This window comes from Gadus chalcogrammus, chromosome 1 (assembly GCF_026213295.1).
Source record: "Gadus chalcogrammus isolate NIFS_2021 chromosome 1, NIFS_Gcha_1.0, whole genome shotgun sequence".
Classification (NCBI taxonomy): Eukaryota; Metazoa; Chordata; class Actinopteri; order Gadiformes; family Gadidae; genus Gadus; species Gadus chalcogrammus.
Window position 1 is genome coordinate 20,155,036 of NC_079412.1, and position 27,284 is coordinate 20,182,319.

Genomic DNA, 27,284 nt, shown 5'->3' on the forward strand with positions numbered 1-27,284 from the left:
CTTTTGTACTACTGAAATAACGCACTGGAATATAAAGAGGTCGGTAAAGCATGGCTCAGAAAGAAAATAGTTTTTATTTTAATTCATTGAAAAAGCACACACACACACACACACACACACACACGCGCACAAACACACACACACACACACACTGACTCACAATCTGCATTTACTTTTCAATTATTAATCATTTGTTAATTCCCAGTAGGCTATATGTCACCAAAATGAGAGAATATAAAATGAAAAGAAACTCTCAAAGAATCAATTAACCCGAAGACAGACTCAAACAGGTGAAACGTGCAACCGCACAAGAGCGCACGTTCTCGCGGGAAACGCCTGATTAAACGCAGGAAAACTACTGACGCTAAATAAACACCTGATTATGTCACCCCCATAAAACCAGCCTGGCACCGTAATAAAACTCATCTCTATTAAAAAGGCACTGGGTTTGCCCTGCGGGTACGACATGAACTCCGATGTGGTGCACCTGCTGTGATACAATGGCAAAGAAACTAAATCTAGAAAGGCAACAGAATAATGACATGAGCTGCCATTGAAAATCCCAATGAGCCGTCCAGAAAGACGGCTCCACGTCTGTTAGATGAGGGTTACAGAAGGAGGTGCATATGAACTACTTAACGACGTAAGTAATATTTGCATTGGGTTTTAAAAGGGGGGGTTGTTCCAGATTGTAGAGTATGCACCCATCAAATTACATGTATAGTGCAAACCCTCTGAACCGACGATGATTCATCCGAAATAGCTGTGCGTTGTGAAATGATGACGTAAAAACAATGAGTTTGAATCCGGTTTCAAATGTTCCCGAAGTCATCATTTCAAACGTTAATAGCAGAGTTATAGGCTACAATTCGTTATTGGGCATTACTTTTCCTTTTAGTAAAAGAAAAAAAAATCTCATTTTAAAAAGAGGTTGCATATGGACACCGGCCTAGCACAAAATATATTTTTTAAATAAAGCATAATAAAGAAAATATACAAACATCAAAATGACAAGTACAAAAGCAAGCTGAGACAAGAGGAGAAAGGCTCAACTACAAATCAAATAAACAGGACTTTGCACACCCACGTCTTCATGATCAATATTTGCATATTGCCAGTCTACAACTAGTACGGTTATTATCTAGTTTAGCTCCTTTTCCGTTTTGCACCTCCGTCAACATTACAATACATTAGTCCAAAAATGTGTCCACGCATACATTAAATACCTCCAACTGGGCCGACCGCACAAACATAATTACACTACGGAGGGAAATCACCATTATCGTAAGCACGTCATTTCAAACCCCTCACCACTTAACACATATTATTACATACATGAACCACACCTTTCCGTCTCATTTATTGCTGATATTTCAATATAACTATTTGTTTCTACAAAATGGACACACACACACAGGTTGGTGAAAAGAGAGAATTAAGGCTTCAACACTGAGCTTATGATTAGAAGTGCATATATGGACCATTGCCTGTGGAAGACCCACCAAGAGGATGTGAACTACATTACCCAGAATCCTCAGGGGCTGAGAACTCTGACACCACAGCCTGCAGGGCTGAACAAGAAGAGTTCTTCTTCTCTTCTTCCGCCATGGCGCTGATCAGGTCCATCACGGTCGGAGATATCGTCTCAGCCTGGCAACCAGCAGGTACCGTCCCTCCCGGCTCCTCCCACATCCTGTACCTGAGACTAGGCCCCGCCCCATTGTCGTTCAGAACATCCTGGTTGAGGATCCAGCACAGATCATCTCTCGTCTCCCATCACGCGGGCCTCAGCCCAAACCCCGACCCCAGCCTCTTCTGAATAGTTCATAGAAGAGGGGTTTGCGTGGAGATTAGGTAGGACTTCAGGACCTGGTTGAAGCGCTTGACAAACTCGGCGCAAGAAGGGCTCTCCTGTCCTCTCATGAGGCAACCATGTCCAGGAAATCATTTCATCACCAAAGCCATGAACCTCACCAATACACACACACACACACACACACACACACACACACACACACACACACACACACACACACACACACACACACACACACACACACACACACACACACACACACACACACACACACACACACACACACACACACACACACACACACGGCTTAACCACGCTCGGTACAACGCAGTTGGAATTCACTTCGGTAATAAATTAAGTAGCTAAAACTAGCTAAAGATGCTGGAAAAGTGCTAGCACGTTACTGTACTATTTGGACGTTGTGTGTGTGTGTGTGTGGGGGGGGGGGGGGGTACTTTCCAGTCTTCCCTTTACACTTCCGGGGAATCGTTCACACTTCCAGAGAACCCGGAATCCTCTAGAGAACGCGGTATCTTCCCGAGAACCGGGAATCTTTCTGAATACAGTGAATCTTCCAGAGAACATGGAATCTTCCAGAGAAAACAGAATCTTCCAGAGAACCCGGAATCTTCCAGAGAACCCGGAATCTTCCAGAGAACCCGGAATCTTCCAGAGAACCCGGAATCTTTCTGAATACAAGGAATCTTCCAGAGAACACAGAATCTTCCAGAGATCACAGAATCTTCGACATCCCCCTCCCAGTCTCAACTGTCCCCCAGGTCCTGCGTGAGGTCCCCAAAGCTGCAGTTGAACAGCTCGCTGATGCCCTCGTGGTCCTCCAATCCGAAGTGGTAGTCGTGACTGTGGGGCGGGGACAGGTTGATGAAGCCGTCCAATGGCAGCGCGAGGTTGTCGCCCTCCAGGAAGTGGGTCGACGACAGCGGGGAGAAGTTGAAGTCGGACATGTCGCCCAGACCGGAGAACGGGTCGCCCGCCAGGAAGGGCTCTGTCAAGAGACAGGAAGTGACATTGTGAGACTTTGGTTTTCATTTCAAAACAATAATTTGTATTCCAAGATGTAATTTGAACGTCGGAGCAGAAGTACAGGACAAAACATAAACATTTTCAAAATCCTTCAGAATCGCCTTGACGACCGTGATCAGCAAGCATCTTTACCCGTTCCCCCCGGCAACACGACGGAGGCGGAGTCCTGCTGCGACGCGGCCGTCACGGTGGACGACATCGAGTCCGGCGACGATGACCTCACTTCCTGGGCGGACGCGAGGCTCCTCTGGGGCGATTGGACGACGGGCAGCATGGGGGGCGGGCCCAGGGCGGGGTCCGCCTCCGCCTTGACGGGACTACTTCCTCCCACGGGGCTGCAGGGGCCGGAGCTGCTGTCCGGACACAGGAACACGTCGATGGGCCCCAGAGAGCTCTTCAGGGACACCTGGTAACCCTGGGAGACAGAAGTTAGTGGGCAGCTCGTTGAAGTGGTCTGGAGGAAGGAAACCCAACATGTTGGGCCCGGTTGATGACAGAGGAGGGGACGGAGGAACTGGTTTGAGTCAGTCTTGTTGACACACACACACACACACACACAGTTATTCCAGGACTCCGATTGAGGTCCTGAGTTGAAACCCGACTGCAGAGTTTAACAGAGTGACGTCGGCCCAACGTGGGGTTGCGTGCGTGCAGTGAACCAGACACAGAGCCAACACGGCCACCCTAGCAGCCCCAGGGGCACTACCGGTACCTCGCTGGGCTCCGAGACCTGCATCTGGGTCTCCGGCGGCGCCCGGACCACCATGACCAGCTGGTCCGGGCTGTCGAAGGACCTCCGCAGGTCCTGACAGCGGACGTAGCCCAGCGTGAGAGAAACCCGGATAAGGAGCCTTCTGCTGCACTGGGTCGGCCCTGGAGGACTGCTGGAACGGGACTGGTTTATACAAGATGACCACGGGGAACAACGATATCTCTTGTCGCGCGGAGACACAATAACGAGGTGATAAAGGGTATCTTTTGTTGAGAGGAGAGACCGGAACGAGGTGATAAAGAATATCTCTTCTTGATAGGAGACACCATAATGAGGAGATAAAGGATATCTCTTGATAAGCAGAGGAGAGACGATAACGAGGTGATAAAGGGAGACCGTAACGAGGAGATAAAGAATATCTCTGGTTGAGGAGAGACCGTAATGAGGTGATAAAGGGGAGACTGTAACGAGGTGATAAAGGGGAGACCGTAACGAGGTGATAAAGGGGAGACCCTAACGAGGTGATAAAGGGGAGGCTGTAACGAGGTGATAAAGGGGATACCGTAACGAGGTGATAAAGGGGAGACCGTAACGAGGTGATAAAGTATATCTCTGGTTGAGGAGAGACCGTAACGAGGTGATAAAGGGGAGACCGTAACGAGGAGATAAAGAATATCTCTGGTTGAGGAGAGACCGTAATGAGGTGATAAAGGGGAGACCGTAACGAGGTGATAAAGGGGAGACCGTAACGAGGTGATAAAGGGGAGACCGTATCGAGGTGATAAAGGGGAGACCGTAACGAGGTGATAAAGGGGAGACCGTAACGAGGAGATAAAGGGGAGACCGTAACGAGGTGATAAAGGAGAGACCGTAACGAGGTGATAAAGGGGAGACCGTAACGAGGAGATAAAGGGGAGACCGTAACGACGTGATAAAGGGGAGACCGTAACGACGTGATAAAGGATATCTCTTTTTGAGGGGATACCGTAATGAGGTGATAAAGGGGAGACTGTAACGAGGTGATAAAGGGGAGACCGTAACGAGGTGATAAAGGGGAGGCTGTAACGAGGTGATAAAGGGGAGACCGTAACGAGGTGATAAAGGGGAGACCGTAACGAGGTGATAAAGGGGAGACAGTAACGAGGTGATAAAGGGGAGACCGTAACGAGGTGATAAAGTATATCTCTGGTTGAGGAGAGACCGTAACGAGGTGATAAAGGGGAGACCGTAACGAGGTGATAAAGTATATCTCTGGTTGAGGAGAGACCGTAACGAGGTGATAAAGGGGAGACCGTAACGAGGTGATAAAGTATATCTCTGGTTGAGGAGAGACCGTAACGAGGTGATAAAGGGGAGACCGTAACGAGGTGATAAAGTATATCTCTGGTTGAGGAGAGACCGTAACGAGGTGATAAAGGGGAGACCGTAACGAGGTGATAAAGTATATCTCTGGTTGAGGAGAGACCGTAACGAGGTGATAAAGGGGAGACCGTAACGAGGTGATAAAGGGGAGACCGTAACGAGGTGATAAAGGGGAGACCGTAACGAGGTGATAAAGGGGAGACCGTAACGAGGTGATAAAGGGGAGACCGTAACGAGGTGATAAAGGGGAGACCGTAACGAGGTGATAAAGGGGAGACCGTAACGAGGTGATAAAGGGGAGACCGTAACGAGGTGATAAAGGGGAGACTGTAACGAGGTGATAAAGGGGAGACCGTAACGAGGTGATAAAGGGGAGACCGTAACGAGGTGATAAAGGGGAGACCGTAACGAGGTGATAAAGGGGAGACCGTAACGAGGTGATAAAGGGGAGACCGTAACGAGGTGATAAAGGGGAGACCGTAACGAGGTGATAAAGGGGAGACAGTAATGAGGTGATAAAGGGGCGACCGTAACGAGGTGATAAAGGGGAGACCGTAACGAGGTGATAAAGGGGAGACCGTAACGAGGTGATAAAGGATATCTCTGGTTGAGCGGCTCCTCCGTCAGGAGCTTCAGCTGCAGGTTGCTCCTGGAGACCAACTGGTCCAGCTCCTCCTCCGCCTCCACCAGGTGGCGCACCTCCCTCTGGAGTTCCTTCTGACGGGCCACCGACGCCCCGTCGATACGGTTACCACTGGGGGGGCGGGAGGAGGAAGAGTGTGAAGGATCGGGGGAGAAGAGAGGGAGGGAGGAGGAGAGAGGGAGGGAGTGAGGAGGAGAGAGGGAGGGAGTGAGGAGGAGAGAGGGAGGGAGTGAGGAGGAGAGAGGGAGGGAGCAGAGAGAGAGGGAGGGAGCAGAGGGGGCGGGAGGAGAAGAGGGGGTGAGTAGAAAGGAGGGGAGCCGGGGGGGCCTGCAGCTCAGACCGTTTGATTAGCTAGACCGGCTGTCAATCATCCCCAATTCTGTCCATGTTTAGGCTGAACAAAGTAGTTACACTTCTTTCAATCTTTTACTTTGCGCCAAGACTCTAAACTTACTTTAGTCGGTGGTGAGGGCACGCTAAAACTCGAGCGTGAAACTAGGAAGGGTTGTTGGGGGGGGTCCCACTTACAGCCACTGGATGTTGTTCTTGGACTTCTTGGAGATGAGGTGGATGCCCTCCAGCACGTTGGTGATGTCGTAGATGCGTCTCTTCTGGACGTCCAGCACCTGCGAGGCCCAGTTGAGGTCCACCACGCCGTCCTGGGACTGGGCCAGCAGGTCCAGGAAGCGCTTGGTGGTCAGGTTCAGGGACGTGTCGTAGCGCGACTTCTCCACCACCGAGCGAGGGACTGGGAGGTTGGGAGTGAGAGAGAGTTTAGCACCACCAGGCCAGCAGACACTGCTGTTTTGCAGGAGGAGTGTGTGTATGTGTGGAGTAGGGCTCCGAACCGAACTCTATATAGCCTATACAATTTCACAAAAGCATAGCCTATTTCATGAAAAAATAAAAAATATATATATTTCCGGTTGCCGCGTTCACTTCGACGCCTGCGAAGCTCAGTTGTCACAAATTCCCACCACCACCCTGGCGAGAGGCGATTTGAAAGCAACAGTTGCATTTAGCTATCTTCGACAAAGGTAACGTGAGCTTACTAATTAATTAACCGAGTCCACTATAATAACTTTAGCTTAGCAACTCGTTAGCAACTCACTACAAGGTTACAGATATTTGCACTATATAGCTAACGTTAACAGCTGACGTTAGCTAACTAGCCAACATTAGCCGGCCAACTAGGACTAGGACTACAGTTAATGTTAGCTGGCTATGTCGTTTGTTTGTTACGGATTGAATACTGTCATTTATTTTGGCTTCTACGTGTGGTTTAGATGGGACGGAACCAGGAGAACCCGATGAGAAAACATTTCTCATTTAATGCAGCGTCCAACAAATCTACCCGTTAAGTTGAGGGCTGTGGGGCAGAAATTATTGGGAAAAAGTGTTACAATCAATTCAACTAACATGCGCGATAGGGTGTCAGGGATTGCTCAGGGAGAAAGGGAAAAGCTTGAGAATGAACTAAGTGGGAGGCTTCTGATGCTTAAAATAGATTCTGCAACATGTAGAGACCGCTCTGTGCTGGGTATTAACGAGCAGTACTCCGACGGAAAGGGGGGTTGTGTTGCGAACCCTGGCAGTGAGAGATTTGACAGAACGCCGCACACACCCGAGTACATCTCAACTGTGGTGATGGACGTCTTGCGTCAATATAACATTAGCTAGCAACAGGTGTACTCAGTCACTTCTGATAACGGGGCGAATATGCTCAAAGCCGTGACCTTACTGTCAGACATCCAAGAGAGGGGCGAGAGCAACGAAGATGCAACCGGCGAGGAGACAGAGCAGACCGGGGAGGATGTGGAAAAGGCCAAGGAGGATGTGGAAAAGGCCGAGGAGGATGTGTGGAACCAGGAGGAGCCAACGCTTCAACTCGACTCTGTGTGGCCCGGTCATGTGTTGCGTAGTGTGACATGTGCGCTGCATACTTTACAGTTGGCCGTCGATGATGCATTAAAACTAGCGTCCAATATCGTAGCAAAGGCAAGACATGAAGCAAAACGATTACGCACGCAGAACGTGGTGTGTGTTCTCAAGAGAATGGGACACAAGAGGTCAATTGTGGATTGGGCAACTCGCTGGCACTACCCCCCGTGCTACATCTAAATGACTCTGAATGGGAATACGTTTCCAACACACTAAATGCACTGAAACTGAAACCGAAAATCGCCACAAAATGTCTCCAATCTGATCAGCTGACGGGTGAGTTCTACGGCGTATGGCTCAAATGTTCACCGGACACAGAAAAAGTGGCAATACAGAACCTAGAACCACGCAATGCAGCGACGCAGCCGCGTTCACAACAGCCTCCCCTACTCAGCCTCAGACATCATCCGACGACGAAATCGAGCACCTTTTGATGGAAAAAGAGAGACACCAGCGCAACACATTCGCCCCCACGTCTCCATCGTGTCACACTCCAAAAAAGCCCGTCTAAGGCGTACTGAAGATCTGTTTCAGTACTGGGCTACGCATGCTGTATCCAACCCAGACTTGTACAAGCTCGCTTTGAGGGTCATCGCTCTCCCCGTCACGCACGTCAGTGTGGAACGGGCATTTTCAAGTTTGAAAATTATTCTCTCCCCGTTAAGATCATCATTGAACGAAAAGGTGCTTGAGGGCATTCTGTTGGTACGTCTGAATAAACTATACGGACTGTAGCAGCCTATAGCATATAGTGCACATGTTCCTATCCATTACTGCTCCCAAGTAGGCTAGACCTGAGCACAATTTAAAATTATTTTATTTGTATTGCATTATATTTAGGTCATTTTATTTGTTCTACTGTTGTGCTTTGAAAACGAATGTGACGGCGCTGTCTCACTTTTGGCTAATCTTTATGCCTATTTTTTATTTATTATTATTGTAGGCCTACGGAGGTAGCCTATTTATTTTATTATCATTACGAATGTGACTGAGCAGCCTATTGCACTCAGTTTGTTCCACTGTTGTGCTTTGAAAGTGTGACTGAACAGCGCACTGAGTTTTAGATAGGCCAACCAATGTGTTCTACTCATAATTTTGATTGTAATAATAATTTGATTGTGGCTGAAAAAACGAATAAATGGACCTTGGGTCCAAATGTGTATATTTTGTCCTGCTGTTGTAATGTAGCCTAGGCCGTATGCCATTTTAGTTACGATCTTAAATGGGCCTTACTCGCACAGGGAAATTGATTTGGAAATGTAGGCCTGTGAAGATAATATATTTTGCCTGCCCTGTATGTGTGCATGTGCGTGCGTACGTGCATGCATGTTTGTGTCTATGTGTGCGTGCGTGCGTGCATGCATGTTTGTGTCTATGTGTGCGTGCGTGCCAGAAAGCTTCAAACATTTTCCAAAGATTCTAATAATTGTAACAGTTATAGCACCTTCATACGATACTACTTTATTTGTCAGTAGGGAACTGAAATTCATTTTGCGTCCCTAGGATGCATCCATGCATCCGTGCATGAAGGTGGGTGGGTGCGTGGAGGTGTGCGTCGGCGCGGTTGGAGGTGTGGGTTTCTGGGGGCATACCTCTGGGAGGGGCTGGCGTTGAGGGCGGAGCTTTGCCAAGCGAGGTCCGCGTAGTGCTGACATACTGGTGGTCGCTGTCCAGATCAAGCTTCCTCTTCACCTGGGAGGGAGAGAGGGAGAGACAGAGGGAGACAGAGACAAAGAAAGACAGAGACAGAGAGCGAAGGAAGGAGACAGAGACAGGAGAGACTCACAACACGAGAGCAGGAACAGGATAGGCGAGAGACAGAATAAAGACAAGAAAGAGGGATGGAAGGAAAACAAAGATTATCTTACGAAACAGCGGACCACTGCAACACGCTATCGTGGGATCCCTGAATGTCCAAGCACCCCTATTGAGCAACATGACCTCCGCAATAACAAAATCAAAACTAAGGAACCAAAGATCACACAGAGTTGAATTCAAAGCAAAAGGTGATGACCTGCCATGAAAGTGAAAGAAGCTAACCCACAAGAGAAACCTAAAGAAAAAAACAGTACCACAGCAGGCGGTGGGAGTTAGAGTATGCTAAGGGTACCAGGCCTCGACATTAACGGAAGTGGATTTTGGGTGGATGTTAATATAAAGGCTATTTATTCAAGTGTTTTTATAAACTGCAGAACAACCTTTTGTTCCGCAAAATCACACAAAATAGAAGTATTTGCAATTGATCAGCGCGCTGTCTTCTCTTCTCTCTAAAAGCGAGTTAACAGACACGCATCGCTTCAGCGCGAATATAGCCCCGCCTTCCGTCACTCACTCGCAGTGCGGTTTCTGGCAGTGATTCGAAGGTGTTAGCTAAATGTAAGCCAACACAGCTAGCATCTCAAGTGCAGCGCCTCCGCAAACGATTTAGGTAGAAGGGAAATGGAGCAGTGATGGAGGAGTGCGGTGAGCCTCCACTTATTCCAACAGTCCAAACCATATCATTCTGTGACAGAAACTCGCAAATAACAACTTAAGAAGAAACGTCCCCTTTTCTTTTAAAGGGGACCTATAATGCTTTTTCGACTTTCATGACCTATAAACGTTGTTATAATGATTGATAGTCATGTTTAACCATACTTAAGTGTCAAATAATGACGTACATGCATTTCGACGTATTCCTTCCCTGCTGACAGTCTGGGGTGGCTGTGCAGAGCGCTAAACACTCGGGACAACGTTTGCGATTCACTTGTTCACATTTCCGGGAAATCATCTACGTAGATGCACTCCTGCCGCTCCCCCATATGCCTGGTCCAATCTGCCCGCACGCGCTTCAAGGAAGGTAACCAATCACAACGGAGTTGGGTTGGCAGGAGGGGGGCGAGGGGGCGGAGTAGGACGAAACCGAGCGTTGACAGAGAATGCTGAAAGCCCCCAGATGAGAGGAAGTTTCCCGAAAATCTACATCGTTTTTTGTGTATGGTTAAACATGACTATCTATCATCATAACAACGTTTATAGGTCAGACAAGTCTAAAAGCATAATAGGTCCCATTTAACAACCAAAAAACATGATTTTTTGTTGATTCTGATCGATAAAACCACCATAAACAGATAATCCAGTGTCAGGGCCAAATTTTGCAACTAAACTTGGTGTTTTCAATCAATGAATAAGAGAAGGTATCTTAGGAAATAGGTAAATTGCCTTCAATCAGAAAACATATCTGACAACAAAATTGTAAGATATCCAACTTTGTTTGTGTCTCATAGTAAGACAGCGCTCCCAACTGATAACGACCAACTGATAATTACATCAGGTGGAAATGTTATCTTCCACTTATGCTGTGTTCCATGGCTTTATTCATTTTAACCAAGTATTATCCCCATTGAATATTTCAATATTTCAACAATCTTTCTTTTGGCAAAAAGAGGACATTATTGCCCTTGCAGTTGTGGAGATATGCTCTATTTACAATATGTTCTTTCCTCAAAAAAAAACTTTCCCCCTGATATCGAAAATGGTATAGAATCCCGATATTTTTCCTGGTATAGTGTCGAAGTTAGAAAATCCACTATCGTGACTGACAACACTACTAGAAACACGATTGTGATATCTCAGTTAGAGCTACAAGAAACGTGAAAGTTAAAAAAAAAAGACATATCTTTGCTACTACCTCTGACATTTAGTTATGTACATTTGCATAAATTCATGCAGGTCTACATATAACTTGGCGATAGCTTTAATAGGTTGCAACGGTGGACTGAAATCACTTCATGGCACGATGTGACCACTGGATAAATTAGCAAACAAGGAGAAGTTTGTTATTTTTTAAACACAACATGTGTGGAAGCTAACATTCAGCTTCAGTCTGAGCTAGGAGGATTTTTCTGAGCACCCAAAAACCAGGCCGGGTGCCTGGCAAAAATGAGGGCAAGTGAACATCACATTCAGGCAAGTTGAACCTGACCTGCACTTGCCCGATGGGCAAGTGCTTTTGAAACCTTAGTGTCAACCCCTGGGTACACCTGCATCCTGCCCCTCTTTGTCACTTTCTGTTTAAACAGGAAGTTATACACATTAAGATCCACCATGACATCTCTCACGTAATCTGTCACCCTGCCCCTATAACCACACTGTACCCAGACAACCATTACCGGAGGTCTTCCGAGCGTCGGCCGTCTCTTGTCCTGCACGCCCACGTCGGCAGGCCCCTGTGGGGTGGCAAACAGCAGAATCTCCCCGGTGCTGGTGGGGGCCGCGGACGGGTGGAGACCCACATTACCGGGGCTTGAGATGATGACAATCTGGTGGTCTCCGTGGAGGTCGATGCTTCCCGAGTTCAGTAGCGTCTCAAAATCGGCCAAAAGATCCTCCGACGTGTGACCCGTGATCAGAGTTTCTGACATCGCAGTGTACCGCGAAGAACCCCTTCTGGGGCCAGATTACGGGGACACGTCGGGGTCGAGGGGTGGTCAAAACGCAAAGCCGTCGTGGATCAACACGTGGTTTAAGGTCACGTGTTCATCGGACAGGGGGGGTCGACTTGAACACCGTCTTGCAGCGTGGCCGCAGTCCACCACGCGTATGATTCACATTGTCCAAAAAAAGATGTTCTATCTTACAGAACCAGGCTAAAAATGCCACATTCAGAAGCTCAGTGAATATCAAAAAACAGCACACTGACACAACTTCCACAAGTGCAGAGCTAAAACCAATAAAATCAACTCACTATGCACAAACTGCACTGGCAAATCCCCCACATATCACAACAAGTTTAGGGCTACAGACCCAGCGCTCACCCCCCAGCCCGCGTCAGACACACCACTAGCTCACCCCGCGGCTCAGCAGGACGGTAGCATGTTAGCAGGGACGCGAGGCTAAAACTCAGCTCTCGTCTTCATCTCTCTCTCTCTCTGGGTCCCTCCTGAAACGCGGCGAGGCCTGCCCAGCACTCTCCCAGCACGCTAGCTCGATAGCTAGGCTAGGCTAACCTGCAACAAACACCACCAGGAAGGCAGTGGGGGGTTAGATCACATCGAGGTGCATCCGTCTGATGGGCTCTACCCCCGGGTGTGACCGAGCTCCACGTCCGTTTGAAGGGATCCCGTCAAAACTTTCAGAAATAGGCCTTACAATATCGCCGTTCCAAACACGATCCGATGTCCTCAGAACTACCGCGTGGAGGGAATCCCTCCGGGGGAGTAAGACAGGAGGACGGGTGCCGCACCACGGCCGGGTTAAACCTTCATTAGACAACGGAGGCCAGGTTAGCATGCTAACTCGGTCCGCGTTCCACCGTCCCCTCCCAGGAAGCCGCCGGACAACTCTCCGATACTCTGCTAAACCTGCACGAATTAAAGAAGTACCGTCCGTAATTCGGACCCCGGTGGGTTCGCCACTCGACCCGGCCGTCACACGTCAAAACACGGCGATAAAACGACCCTCCGGTAGGGTGTTATTGTTATTGGGGGTCCAGCTGATCTAAACAAGGGCTCGGGAGTTTTCGCGCGAAATCCATTTTGCCGCGAAAGTGTTACGTGTAAGAATGGCGGGCTCCCCATTGGTCGACAGCGGAGCCCGGCTGGAGGCGGAGCCAGCCGCTTGTCATTGGCCCCGAGAGCTGTCAGTTAAAGGCCAGACTAGTCGAGTCCGCGGCGGAGCGGTTGGTTGGAAACGGGTTAACTCGCTTAACGTTGTCCTCGAAATCCCTCGTCACGATCGACGTTTATTCATTAAACTATGCACCATTCTAAAATGTGCGATTGTTAATATGTCAAGTCTACATTCTGTGGCAACCATTGGATCGGTATCGATCAGTGTTGGGATTGGCCTAGGCCCCTGACATCTCCCCGCCCCCTAGACCTCCTCATCGAGTGCAGAACCCGACCAGAAGATCGGGAAAATGGCGCAAGCAATATTCGAGGTGCTCGAAGGTAGGAATAATTTGCTTGAAATGTCAAATCGCGTCATCATAATCTCTGCAATTTCCGTTATCGTAGTATCAACGTGTGGCGCTGCAGGGGGCGTCAATGTAACGTCAGTCCTCAGTGTATAGCTCTTCAATATGGGGTGTTTACCAATGTAAATAGACATGTTGCCCTATGCTTCATGCCACTATTTTTCCACAGTAGGTTCGATCAATATGTTCGCTAAATATTATAGTATAGTTAATAGTAGTTTGCAGCGTGACGGATTGTTGGATAATGAAGTATGGAGAATGTCCCTTGGATTATACATTCTCCTTGCTCCTCTGTGTCGGTGCCAGGCATGGACAACCAGACGGTGCTGGCGGTCCAGTCTCTCCTTGACGGCCAGGGAGGTGTGTCCGACCCCAACAACCAGAACGTCTCGGGGCCACCCGTCATCCAGTCCATGGGTACGTTCATCCTATAGAGCACGGAGACGTTTGAGCGTTGGAAGTATCTGAAGGCTCCACACTCCAACCAAAGCTCGTTTTTGAGCGTTGACTACAAAATCAAAACAAAACCACGTAAGGTGGGACAGGATTAACCCAGGACAGTGCTACTTCTTTTGCGGTGACACAACCAGAATTCTTTGAAAAAAAACGTGGGAATTAATCAGTATTTATTTGAGAACTGCTGCAGTCAGGATCTTAAATGCAAAACCCATGGTTTATTAAGGGTAGTGTTTTAATATGGGACCTTTCGTCAGACTCATCGGTCAAACTATCCAATCACATTATTTTGTACATGAAGCCCCGCCCTCTTTGAGCTGACAGCTGTCAGACGCCCGGGACTAACAAAACACATCTTATTAAACCCCTCCCTCTTTGTGTTGACATCTCATTAAACCCTTCCCCCTTTTTGATTACACATTATTTAACCCCTCCCTCTTTGGGTTGGAACCTCATCAAACCCCGCCTTCTTTGTGGTGACGCCTCATTAAACCCCGCCCCCTGTCTCTTCACGGCCTCCCGTGCTCGCCGCAGACGACGAGGACGTCTTCCTGTGTGGGAAGTGCAAGAAGCAGTTCAACTCGCTGCCCGCCTTCATGACCCACAAGAGGGAGCAGTGCCAGCCGGCCGGGCCTTCGCTCTCCACCGTGTCCCTGGCCTCCAACGCCTACCCCCCCGGCCCCCCCGTCAGCAGCGGGCCCCAGCCCCCCTCCAACCGCCAGGTGAGCCCAGCCCAGGGGCGGAGCCTACGGGGTGGGGTGGTCCTCCTCGCTGACGTCGGCCATGGACTCGGCCTTTACGTATCAGCGGTTGGATGAGGTTTTTGTTGTGGAGGAGACTCATCCCGCGGGCTTATGGCGGCACAGCGGGTTGACTTGTGACCGGAAGGTTGCCGGTTCGATTCCCGGCTCCTCCTCCTAGTGTCGAGGTGTCCCTCAGCGAGACACCTCACCCTGACTGGTTGACCCCGCCGTCGGTGTGTGAATGTGTGTATGAAACGTTGCAAGTCTCTTTTGGATGAAGGCGTCTGCTAAATGCCCTAAATGGGTCGGCTTAGGTCAGGAGGAGGTAGAGCAGTTGTCTTGGAACCGAAAGGTTGCTAGTTCGATCCCCAGCTCCTCCTAGCTGAGTGTTGACGTGTCCCTGAGCAAGACACTTAACCCTAACTGCTCCTTACGAGCTGGCTGTCGCCTTGCGTGGTTGACTCTGCCGTCGGTGTGTCAATGTGCGTATTAACTGACGTAAGTCGCTTTGCATAAAAGCGTCTGCTAAATGCCCTAATTGTAAATGTCACGCCATTTATCTTGCACAGCTGTCAGAGGGCTCAACCTAGCTAAAGTCATGCTAGTGCAGAACGCCCCTAAAGCCTGTGTGCTCCTTCTGGTCAGTCTAGAATGATCTAGAATCACTGCGAGTTGCTTTGGATTAAAGTGTCTGAATGACTCATTAGCAGAGAAGCCAAACTTGAATATGATGAGGTTTGAAGAGGTTTACATAAATGCAGACTGATGCTCTGTGTGTCTGTGTGTCTGTGTGTCTGTGTGTCTGTGTGTCTGTGTGTCTGTTTGTCTGCGTGTCTGTGTCTCTGTGTGTCTGTGTGTCTGTGTGTCTGTGTGTCTGTGTGTCTGTGTGTCTGTGTGTCTGTGTCTCCGTGTGTCCGTGTGTCCGTGTGTCCGTGCGTCCGTGTCTCCGTGTGTCCGTGTCTCCGTGCGTCCGTGTTTCCGTGTGTCTGCGTCTCCGTGCGTCCGTGTCTCGGCGTGTCTGTCGGCGGTCCCCCAGGTCTCCACCTACATCGCGGTGCCCCCGCCGCCCCTGACCCACACCCTGGTGCAGGGCAACGTGCTGGTCAGCGACGACGTGCTGCTGTCCGCCATCTCGGCCTTCACCTCCATCGAGCAGCCGATGGCAGCCATGCCCGCACCTGTACAGGTGAGGAGAGGGGGGGAGGGGCCGGGGGCCATGCCCGCACCTGTACAGGTGAGAGGGGGAGGGGCCGGGGGCCATGCCCGCGCCTGTACAGGTGAGGGGGGGGGGAGGGGCCGGGGGCCATGCCCGCACCTGTACAGGTGAGGTGAGGGGGGGAGGGGCCGGGGGCCATGCCCGCGCCTGTACAGGTGAGAGGGGGGGAGGGGCCATGCCCGCGCCTGTACAGGTGAGGGGGGAAGGGGGCCGGGGTCCAGAGAACCCTCAGCCACAGTGCAGACCCACTCACACCTACACCCCGCTGTTTGCTGGTTCCATCTCAGGCAAAAAGGCCCAAGTTGGGCAGTTGCCCTTGAGCAAACGTGTTGCAACGCGAGGGGTGTGCCTCATGTTGAAACGCGCTCGCGATAGAAGCCTACAGCGTTGAAAACCGTAAAACATGGTGATCACCCAATCAGGGCTAAGATACAGTCCCCAATGAAATGCGAGGGATGGCTTTTTATGGTTGCCAGGACAACAGCTTCCTCATATCTCGCCAGCATCCACCCAATGTGACCTGTGACCTCTGTCCTTCTCCCCAGAGCAACGTGAGCATGCATGCAGCCGGCGTGTCGTACCTCCAGCACCACCACCACCATCACCACCATCACCACGGCAACCACCACCACCTCCCCCACCACCCCCACCCCCACCCCCACCCCCAGACGCAGCAGCAGCAGAGTCACGCCCTGCCGCCCAGCCAGCCGTCCCAGCAGGCCCTCTCCCTGCAGGTCCCCGCCTGCCACGCCCACAACGCGGTGCAGGTGCAGGTGTACAGCACGCTGCCCCCGCTGGCCGGGGGTGGCGGTGCGGAGATACACACTCTGGGCCTGCAGCCGTTCCAGTCGGTCCAGGTGAGTGAGGGAGAGAGGCGAAGGAGGGACGGGGAGAATGGGTGCTGCACTTCCTGTTGCTGGGTCACATGAGCTTTTGGGGGGGTTGGGGGGGGGGAGGGAGACAGACAGACAGACAGACAGACAGACAGACAGACAGACAGACAGACAGACAGACAGACAGACAGACAGACAGACAGACAGACAGACAGACAGACAGACAGAGACAGAGGGAGACAGACAGACAGATGGAGACAGAGAGACAGGGAGAATGGGTGCTGCTCTTCCTGCTAGTGAATCACATGACCTTTTGGGGGGGGGGGGGGGGGGGGGGGAGAGAGAGAGAGAGAGAGAGAGATATCAGTGAAGGTTTAAAGGTTCTTAAGGATCTCTGAAGCGGTTCCCAGGTTCACACCCTGCCCCTTGTGTTGCCCCGCAGGTGCCCAGCCAGTGTGTGGGCAGCCAGTCGTTCCCCGCCGCCCCCGTCTACAGCCCGGGGAAGCAGGGCAGCAAGGCGGCGGCCTGCAGCGTGACCTCCAGCCTCCCCGACCTGGACCTGCTGGCCAAGAGGCCTCGCAGCACCAAGAAGACCCCTGAGCCAGCGGGCACTGGTGGGCAGGCTCACTCACTCATTCCTTAATTCACTCACTCACTCACTCACTCACTCACACATTCATTCACGCACTCTCTCACACATTCATTAATTCACTCACTCACTCACTCTAACACATACATTCGTTCACTCACTCACACACACACACTGGGATTTGAATGAACATCACAAAATGTGCAAGGATGAGTTTTTAGGAGTCACAAAAGTTCTGCAATAACAAACACTAAGCAAACACCTCTGTCTGTTTAACCTAGCTCTATAACACACCTGTCTGTTTAATCTAGCTCTATAACACCTCTGTCTGTTTAAACTAGCTCTACAACACCTCTGTCTGTTTAAACTAGCTCTACAACACCTCTGTCTGTTTAATCTAGCTCTATAACACCTCTGTCTGTTTAATCTAGCTCTATAACACCTCTGTCTGTTTAAACTAGCTCTATAACACCTCTGTCTGTTTAATCTAGCTCTATAACACCTCTGTCTGTTTAAACTAGCTCTATAACACCTCTGTCTGTTTAATCTAGCTCTATAACACCTCTGTCTGTTTAATCTAGCTCTATAACACCTCTGTCTGTTTAATCTAGCTCTATAACACCTCTGTCTGTTTAATCTAGCTCTATAACACCTCTGTCTGTTTAAACTAGCTCTATAACACCTCTGTCTGTTTAAACTAGCTCTATAACACCTCTGTCTGTTTAATCTAGCTCTATAACACCTCTGTCTGTTTAAACTAGCTCTATAACACCTCTGTCTGTTTAAACTAGCTATATAACACCTCTGTCTGTTTAATCTAGCTCTATAACACCTCTGTCTGTTTAATCTAGCTCTATAACACACCTGTCTGTTTAAACTAGCTCTATAACACCTCTGTCTGTTTAATCTAGCTCTATAACACTCCTATTCTTCGCCAGCAGACCAGCTGAAAGGAAAAGGGCACAAACTGAAGTGCAACTTCTGCGACAAAATCTTCGCCAAGAACTTTGACCTCCAGCAACACATCAGAAGGTATTACTTCTACGGTATCAATAACTCAGATCATTGTTGGGGGGCAGGAGAGTGGAGTAGTTAGGGTACTGACTCCCAGCTCATAGGTTCCTGGTTTGAATCCCCAATGTCTGGCCTGGCGGTCGTACCTTGAACTAAATATGCTAATCCCTACCTGCATCTTCCTGACCTGGAAGGCCAAAGAAACTACTAAATATTAACCTAAAATAATTCACTGTGAGTCATTCATACAGTGGGTAGAAGTGTCTGCTGAACGAACCGGTGAACAATCTCCCAAGTAGTATATCGTCCCTAAACCTCGCCTCCGCTCCTCGTCCGCAGCCACACCGGAGAGAAGCCCTTCCAGTGCATCGTGTGTGGGCGCGCCTTCGCCCAGAAGTCCAACGTCAAGAAGCACATGCAGACACACAAGGTACTGACACACACGCACGCAAACGCGCACAAACGACTTCTGGGGAAGGAGCACATGCAGACACACAAGGTACTGACACACACGCACACACACGCACACAAACACAACTTCTGAGGAAGGAGCACAAGCAGCCGCACAAGTGTTTGTGTATTTAGTTAGCTGTAGTATTTTATTTAACATTGAGTTTTGTGGTGAGTGTATTTTAGTGTACTGTGTGTACGTGCATGTGCCAGTTCCTCTTCTGTATTCCTTCCGTCTGTATCTGGGAGAGGAATTTCCTTGCCCTTCCCTTATTATAATAATAATAATAATAACATAGACAATTCCGCATAATGCAGGCCGCTCTTTGGGACTGGACCTGGGATCAAGACGTATATAAATACAATTAACTTGACTTAAAGTGAAAGTAACATTACTAAATCCTACCCATTTAAAAGTGCTCTTAACTGGACCACTAATACCATCTGTTTCCGTCCTGAAAGGTGTGGCCACTGGGCATGGACGCCTCGGTGTCTCGGCAGCCAATCACAGTCAAGGTGGTGCCGGTGTCGACCAATGAGGAGGAGGAGGGTGTGGAGAAGCAGCAGCAGCAGCAGGAAGAGGAGCAGTCGGAGCAGCAGAACAGCCAATCACAGATGGAGGAGGAGGAAGAGGAGGAGGAGGAACAGAGCAGAACAGGTGACGTCATCTTAACTGACGAATAAGAGCAATTCAGGTGACAGGAACACCTCTGAACATCCAATCACAGACAGCCCTACACTCTGACCCTTTAGCTGGGATTTTGTGAGCCTGTATTCCGACCTCTGACCCTCCTCCAATAAACGTGCACAGAACCTATCGGGCAACGGTCGGAGGTCAACGCGACGAGCGACCCCACAGACTCACGGACGGCGGAGACCTCGGATTGCGGACGTGGCCCGCCCCCTCCGGTGGCCCCGCCCCCTCTGCCCCCGCCCCCCTCGCCCCCACGGACCAAGCAGCCGGGCGCTGAGCCGGCGGGACCCCCACAGCAGCAGGTGGTGGTGATCGACCGCTCGTACCAGTGCCAGTTCTGCAGCAGCACCTTCACCAGCTACTTCCAGCTCAAGTCCCACCGCACCCAGCACAAGGAGGAGCAGGTGAGCTCTACCGGCGTTCACCAGGTGCACAGGTGTGTGTTGGGTCAAATATGGGTCTCCTACCAGGTGTACAGGTGTGTGTTATTATGGGTGTCATCCAAGGTGTATGTGTTAGAAGTAAATGTGTGTATTATCAGGTGTTCCCAGGTTATTGTTTTAATATGTGTGTTTTAACAGGTTTAAAGGTGTGTGTGTGTGTGTGTGTGTGTGTGTGTGTGTGTGTGTGTGTGTGTGTGTGTGTGTGTGTGTGTGTGTGTGTGTGTGTGTGTGTGTGTGTGTGTGTGTGTGTGTTATATAGACAGGTGTTTTGTATGTCCTACCAGGTATACAGGTGTGTGTGTGTGTGTGTGTTGTTATATAGACAGGTGTTTTGTATGTCCTACCAGGTTTACGTGTGTGTGTGTTATATAGACAGGTGTTTTGTATGTCCTACCAGGTATACAGGTGTGTGTGTGTGTGTGTGTGTGTGTGTGTGTGTGTGTGTGTGTGTGTGTGTGTTGATATACAGGTGTGTTGTATATCCTACCAGGTACACAGGTGTGTGTGTGTTCGTTATAAACAGGTGTGTTGTATATCCCACCGTGTGTGTGTGTGTGTGTGTGTGTGTGTGTGTGTGTGTGTGTGTGTGTGTGTGTGTGTGTGTGTCCTATCTCCCACCAGGTGTACAGGTGCGTGTGTGTGTGTGTGTTATAAACGGGCGTGTCCTATCGCCCACCAGGTGTACAGGTGTGTGCTGAAGACGTGCCTCCAGACCTTCAACCAGCTGGACTCGTACCTGGAGCACATCCGCTCGCACCAGGAGCAGCTCACCTACCGCTGCCACCTGTGCAGCAAGATGTTCCCGTCGCTGTTCGAGCTGGGCGTGCACCAGTACTCCCACTGCTTCTGCCCACAGCAGGGCTCCCGCAAGGAGACGCCCGTCTACAGGTCAGCCCCGGCCCACTCCGACCCTAGCCCCGCCCACTCTGAGCCTAGCCCCGCCCACTCTGACCCTAACCACGCCCACACTGCGTTAGGGCTGCACAATACATTAATATTAATCAAGATCGCCATTTTCGCCTCTGAAATGTACTTGAAGGTTGCAACTCATTGATAGAAAAAACATTAAAAAAATACAGACATTTGATATTCTACGCACATTGCATTAAAACCCAATTACAAACCGTTACAACTCAATAGTTTTATAATTGTGGTTTTGTTTTTAATGGTAGTGACCACAGAAACTCATCTGACCATCTAATACATTTTTAAATGCCATTCTATAATTTGCAATTTCAAAATACAGCAAGACCACAATATGGGCTGAATGCTGAAAGCATCTGCTTATCTTCATTTGATAAAAATCACAACACAACGTCATCAAATTAGCTGTGATTTATAAGCCTTCGCTTTGTCTCCCCCTTGTGGTCAGATGTATGAAGTGCCAGACCAAGTATTCCACCCAGGCCGGCCTGGAGCAACACCTGATGACCGCCACACACAGCTTCCCCTGCCCCCAGTGTCCCAAGGTGTGTGTGTGTGTGTGTGGGCGTGCGTGCACGTGCGTGTGTGTGGGCGTGCGTGCACGTGCGTGTGTGCGTGTGTTCTAACCCCCTCCCCCCTGGGTCTCCAGGTGTTCCCCAGCGAGCGTTACTTCCGCCGCCACCTGCCCACCCACGGCCTCGGGGGGGCCTTCAGGTGCCCCACCTGCCGGAAGACCTTCAAGACGGAGCACTACCTCAAGCTGCACATCCGCATACACACAGGTCTGGCACCTCCACCTATACACACAGGTCTGACACCTCCACCCATACACACAGGTCTGGCACCCCCACCCAGCTGAACACCTCCACCCATACACACAGGTCTGACACCTCCACCCATACACACAGGTCTGACACCTCCACCCATACACACAGGTCTGACACCTCCACCCATACACACAGGTCTGACACCTCCAACCATACACACAGGTCTGGCACCCCCACCCATACACACAGGTCTGACACCTCCACCCATACACACAGGTCTGACACCTCCACCCACCTGAACACCTCCACCTGTTGAGCCAGACCTACACACAGGTCTAAACACCTCCACCCGTCTGAATCAGACCTACACTCTGGGAGGGGGGCCTGGGACCTTAGTTCCCCAGTCTTGAAACCAGATCTCCCCTCAAGCTTTTAGCCTTAAAGGGTTTAAAGGCTAAAAACTTGATGGGAGATCTGGTTTCAAGACTGGGGAACTAAGGTGCCAGAGCGTTTAAAGGCGCTCCAAAACAACTGCGAGTGCTTGGAGACGGCGAAAAGGCACTTAAAATGTTTTAAGGAGATTCAAAGGAGCTCTTATTGAGCTGGAAGGATGTTTAAGGAGCGTTAAGGCGGTTTAAGGAGAGTTAAGGCGGTTTAAGGAGAGTTAAGGCGGTTTAAGGAGAGTTAAGGCGGTTTAAGGAGCGTTAAGGCGGTTTAAGGAGAGTTAAGGCGGTTTAAGGAGAGTTAAGGCGGTTTAAGGAGCGTTAAGGCGGTTTAAGGAGAGTTAAGGCGGTTTAAGGAGCGTTAAGGCGGTTTAAGGAGCGTTAAGGCGGTTTAAGGAGCGTTAAGGCGGTTTAAGGAGCGTTGAGGCGGTTTAAGGAGAGTTAAGGCGGTTTAAGGAGAGTTAAGGCGGTTTAAGGAGCGTTAAGGCGGTTTAAGGAGAGTTAAGGCGGTTTAAGGAGCGTTAAGGCGGTTTAAGGAGCGTTAAGGCGGTTTAAGGAGCGTTAAGGCGGTTTAAGGAGCGTTGAGGCGGTTTAAGGAGAGTTAAGGCGGTTTAAGGAGAGTTAAGGCGGTTTAAGGTGCCCTACGGAGGTTGAAGTAGCTTGAAGGCCGTTTAAAATGCTCTGAGGAGGTTTAAGGAGCTTTTAGGCCGTCTAAAGTGCTCTGAGGAGGTTCAAGGTGCTCTCAGGAGGTTTTAAGGCGCTCATATTGTGCTGCAAGGATGTTTAAGGTGTTTTGAGGTGATAATACTAATAATAATGATAAATGAAATTTATATAGCGCTCTAAGTGGTACTCTAAGACGCTTTACATATTGCCCTATTAAAACTATGTAACTGACATATAATAAGACAGACTAGGATTAAAAGAAAAACGGAGGTTAAACATGTTCTTGTGTTCCAGGGGAGAAGCCCTTCAGCTGCACGCTGTGCCAGGCGTCCTTCAACAGGAAGGACAAGCTCAAGAGACACATGCTGATCCACGAGCCCTTCAAGAAGTACAAGTGTCCCTTCAGGTGCCCCCCCCCCCCCCCACACTCCCTCTGTGATGCGTCTCGCCTTCTGTCCAACGAGGGATCCGCTGTCGTTACAAAACACGCTCTACTGTTTCAGGACGCACGTGGGCTGCACCAAAGAGTTCAACCGACCGGACAAGCTGAAGGCCCACATCCTGTCCCACTCCGGTGAGTGGAGAGCCAGCAGGAGATACGGAATGTACATTTAATGTAAGGCAGAGGTTTGAACGCTGCCGGCTAGAACTCACCTGTTAAAGAGCTGCGCAGACCTGAGACCTGAAGACAAACGGTCACATACCGTTTAATAATAATGATGTCTTGTCTCCTGTCTCCCCCCGCCTAGTTACTTTATATAAATATATTGGCTGTCCTTCATACATGTATGTGGACACCCCCTCCTCTGTCTTTGAGATGTCGCCAGCGGATAGATTAAGTAATGGCTTAAAATGACACCTTGGTGTAAAGTTCGGAGGGTACCGTACCCCTACAAGTGTCTGTCCTGCCCTCCAAAGGGCTGTTCTGACCCGCCGTCTCATTATCTCCTCTGCAGGCATCAAGGCCTACAAGTGTCTGTTCTGACCTACGAGTGTCTGTTCTGACCTACGCGTGTCTGTTGTGACTCTGACTCTGTTCCCCTGCAGGCATCAAGGCCTACAAGTGTCTGTTCTGCCAGAAGAAGTTCAGCCGGCGGGCCCACCTGCTGGAGCACCAGCAGTCGCACACCGACAACTACCGCTACCGCTGCCTGACCTGCCGCAAGGGCTTCACCCGCAGCAACTACTACCGCGCCCACGTCTGCCCCGCCTCCGGCCCCGCCCCGGGGAGGGGCCCCACAGGCCGGAGCCGGAGGCGGGGCCGGCCCAGGAGGGGGGGCGCCGACGACGACGAAGAGGGCGGGAGCGATAAAGACAGCGGCAGTGAGGAGGGCAGCAGTGAGGAAGAGGGCGGCAGCGACGCAGGGGGGCCCGGGGCCGACGGCGAGGAGAAGGGACCCCCGCAGCCGAGTGACGAGGAGGAGAAGGATGAAGACGAGGAGGAGGAGGAGGAGGTGACGATAGAGAAGGGAGAAAATGAGGAGGAAGAGGATGAGGGTTCGAAGGGTGATGAAGAGTCGGAGATGGAAGGGGGCGGGGAGGAAGAGGAGGAGGAGAACTTAGCGGAGGAGGAGGCGAGAGACGCTGACCCCCAGGACGCCATGCGGGCGCGGACAAAGGGAGGGGCGGGGCTGGGGGCGACGCCCGGCGATGACACCGTCAGCTTCCAGCAGCTCTGTATGTGACACGTGAACTTTGACCCCTTTTCTCTACCGGAATCATCTGCTGAGCAAGATGTCTGAGATATAAGCTGCCCGGCTGAATTTGTTTTAAATTAAAACGCTTTTTATTGAAAACTGCTGTCAGTTATTGAATTAATTAAAGTTGAATTATTCTCCTTAATTTATGGTCTTTAACTAAGACCCACACAGATCCATATGTTGCTAAAACATGATCTTTCATCATCTAATATCTCACCAGGTGCTATGAACGTTTTAGTATAACCTTGTAAAGGGCTCTGATTTTACCACCAGGTCTATTTGGATTTCAGTTGGGAATTCTGGGGAGAATTCAGTTGGGGTTTCAAGGGAGAGTTCGGTTGAGAATACAGTTGGGATTTCGGTTTGGATTTCTCTTTGGGTATTCAGTTGGGATTTCAGACGAGAGTTCCGGTGAGATTTCAGTTGAGAATTCAGTCGAGAATTCTCAACTGAGAATTCCCAGTTTACCCAGATGTACGGTGGATATCTAGATCCCCCTACCAGCCCAGCAGTTGGTACATTCCGACCGGCCGGTGACTGGGGAGCGGATCGGTCCATCATGCAGCTAGGGGGACCCTCAGACCTGTGCATGTCCCCCAGAGAGGAAATAAGTCCTTTTAAAAAACGACTGACTTAAAAAGAAAAAATCCCCTCTTAAAATCCCCCAGAGTGCACCTGGTGTACGGCGGTCCTCACGGCGCTAGCTGACACCAGAAGCGTCGCAGCGAAGCCGTCTCGTTTCACGGTGAGAACACGTCTCTGACAGCAGGCCGGATGAGCGGGTGAATGAGGGCGTGAAACCGGTCTGGTTCCTACCGCAGGGCGAACACACAACGTGCAATCCGGCTTCAACCAGTCTCCTGTTTGCCCAGAGGCCGCGCCTCTCTGCTCTATGAACCCACGACAGACTGCAGGGCAACGTCCATAACAGCATCCTATAACCTTGTAAAGGGCTCTGATTTCACCACCAGGTGTGATGTTGACGAGCCATTACAAAACCATTTAAAAAAATAAAAAAACATTAGTGAAATCACAAGTGGCACTTTGTATCCATCCCAATGTAGGATGGATAGATCGGCCTACCAGTTGCATAAAAAAACATTGATATCCTTACTTAATCAGTGATACAGTTTCATTAAAAAAATCTGTACTGCTATAATAGCAAGTGGCACAAATTATTCCGTGCTGCTTGAACTAAAAAGATGCAAATGTTAAGCTTACTTGGATTCGTGAAGGCATATGGAGACATTTGTAGTTTAAGTCTAAAATAAGGTCTGTCGCATGTGTCCAGTAAAGTTAACAAACCTATACATCACATCAGTACTACTAGTTTAACTAACGTTAAACTAACCTAGACGAATAAACACTCGAACGAATGAAGGACGAATGAATCCACAAACATGTAGATTTAATTTATTAAGGTGAGCGATTTCTATATTACACATCCATCATGTACATCATAAATCATACAGGAAGGTGGGGGCGTTACCTGCTCATATTAAAACCGTGCCTTTACAAAAAGAAAATTAATCTTGTTATCAACACCATTTACATCTTGTTGTAATATACAGCTCGGGTTCTCGGGTACATTTCCAGAGAGTTCCAGAGGGTTCCGCGGGGAAAGCTCTTCTTCTGGTTGGGGAGGGGAGGGGGGGGGGGGGGGGGGGGGGGATGTGCCAGAAACAATCCTATTTCCATGGTTGATGCGCTTGGTCACCTCCCTGGGATTCTTCAGTTGGGAATACAGTTGGGAATTCTATTTGGATTTCAGTTGGGAATTCTGGGGAGAATTCAGTTGGGATTTCGGTTTGGATTTCTCTTTGGGTATTCAGTTGGGATTTCGGACGAGAGTTCCGGTGAGATTTCAGTTGAGAATTCAGTCGAGAATTCTCAACTGAGAATTCCCAGTTTACCCAGATGTACGGTGGATATCTAGATCCCCCTACCAGCGCAGCAGTTGGTACATTCCGACCGGCCGGTGGCTGGGGAGCGGATCGGTCCATCATGCAGCTAAGGGGACCCTCAGACCGGTGCATGTCCCCCAGAGAGGAAATAAGTCCCTTTAAAAAACGACTGACTTAAAAAGAAAAAATCCCCCTTTTAAAATCCCCCAGAGTGCACCTGGTGTACGGCGGTCCTCACGGCGCTAGCTGACACCAGAAGCGTCGCAGCGAAGCCGTCTCGTTTCACGGTGAGAACACGTCTCTGACAGCAGGCCGGATGAGCGGGTGAATGAGGGCGTGAAACCGGTCTGGTTTCTACGGCTGGGGGAACACACAACGTGCAATCCGGCTTCAACCAGTCTCCTGTTTGCCCAGAGGCCGCGCCTCTCTGCTCTATGAACCCATGACAGACTGCAGGGCACCGTCCATAACAGCATCCTAAACCCCGTGTGGAATATGAACCCCGTACCAGGTATTGAGGCTGGACACGGATGATGTCACCACTCCGGGGGGATGACATCACCGCTCCGAGTGATGACCTCACCGCCCGAACAGTGACCACCACGGACAACCAGGGTTCCATTCCCTCCTTTCTCTGCCAACCCCCGCCCCCTCCGTCCGTCCGTCCGTCCCTCCCTCCCCCCTCCCACCCTCCCCCAAGGCACTGTCCCTCAGTCAGCTGCCCCCACCCCCCCACCCCCACCCTCTCTACAACCACAAGAGATAAATGAAGAAGGGACGCCTTGTGTTGAATACTTCAGTACTCTTTGGAGGCGTGGCCCAGCAGCCCTATAAAACTAGGGCCCGTCTAAGACACGCCCCCGTTCCCTCCATCTACGGCTTATTCAGCCAATGGCGTCTTCTCGGGGCCGACTGATTCACAGATTCGATTTTCTCTCTCGTTCGCTCTCTATGGGTCTCTCTTAGTC

The 27,284-nt window shown here is 50.2% G+C and overlaps 2 protein-coding genes across 3 annotated transcripts; one reads left to right on the forward strand and one right to left on the reverse strand.

The window, feature by feature from the left end:
* Positions 1 to 102: 102 nt before the first annotated feature.
* e2f1 (E2F transcription factor 1) lies at positions 103 to 13,027 on the reverse strand. 2 transcript variants are annotated; one of them, XM_056595010.1, is made up of 8 exons: positions 12,649 to 13,027; positions 11,670 to 12,506; positions 9,111 to 9,210; positions 6,106 to 6,325; positions 5,536 to 5,688; positions 3,573 to 3,687; positions 2,993 to 3,275; positions 103 to 2,822 (listed from the first exon to the last, which is right to left on the reverse strand). In XM_056595010.1, the coding sequence occupies exons 2-8, from the start codon at positions 11,919 to 11,921 to the stop codon at positions 2,581 to 2,583; spliced, it is 1,365 nt and encodes a 454-aa protein (XP_056450985.1). In that variant the 5' UTR covers positions 11,922 to 12,506; positions 12,649 to 13,027; the 3' UTR covers positions 103 to 2,580. The 2 variants fall into 2 exon arrangements, with proteins under 2 accessions (XP_056450985.1, XP_056450979.1); XM_056595004.1 differs by having other exon boundaries at positions 11,670 to 13,027.
* Positions 13,028 to 13,145: 118 nt separating this feature from the next.
* Positions 13,146 to 26,872, forward strand: znf341 (zinc finger protein 341). Its single transcript, XM_056589093.1, has 19 exons — positions 13,146 to 13,448; positions 13,781 to 13,891; positions 14,465 to 14,652; positions 15,710 to 15,859; positions 16,435 to 16,746; positions 17,165 to 17,336; positions 18,253 to 18,343; positions 18,665 to 18,755; positions 19,238 to 19,433; positions 19,587 to 19,873; positions 20,592 to 20,800; positions 21,285 to 21,381; positions 21,486 to 21,618; positions 23,007 to 23,118; positions 23,216 to 23,286; positions 23,760 to 23,990; positions 24,060 to 24,209; positions 26,527 to 26,603; positions 26,828 to 26,872. Exons 1-19 carry the CDS (start codon positions 13,418 to 13,420, stop codon positions 26,870 to 26,872), a joined length of 2,754 nt encoding a protein of 917 aa, XP_056445068.1. The 5' UTR covers positions 13,146 to 13,417.
* The last annotated feature ends 412 nt before the right edge of the window (positions 26,873 to 27,284 follow it).

Excerpts from the sequence above, each read along its gene's own strand:
- znf341 (XM_056589093.1), top strand. The coding sequence starts at position 13,418 with ATGGCGCAAGCAATATTCGAGGTGCTCGAAG. Across the intron at positions 16,747-17,164 it reads AGCCGTTCCAGTCGGTCCAG|GTGCCCAGCCAGTGTGTGGG; the intron begins GTGAGTGAGGGA and ends GTTGCCCCGCAG. Across the intron at positions 24,210-26,526 it reads TGAGGAGGAAGAGGATGAGG|AGTGCACCTGGTGTACGGCG; the intron begins GTTCGAAGGGTG and ends AAAATCCCCCAG.
- e2f1 (XM_056595010.1), bottom strand. The coding sequence starts at position 11,921 with ATGTCAGAAACTCTGATCACGGGTCACACGTCGGAGGATCTTTTGGCC. Across the intron at positions 9,211-11,669 it reads CGACGCTCGGAAGACCTCCG|GTGAAGAGGAAGCTTGATCT; the intron begins GTAATGGTTGTC and ends TCTCCCTCCCAG. Across the intron at positions 5,689-6,105 it reads AAGAACAACATCCAGTGGCT|TGGTAACCGTATCGACGGGG; the intron begins GTAAGTGGGACC and ends CCGCCCCCCCAG.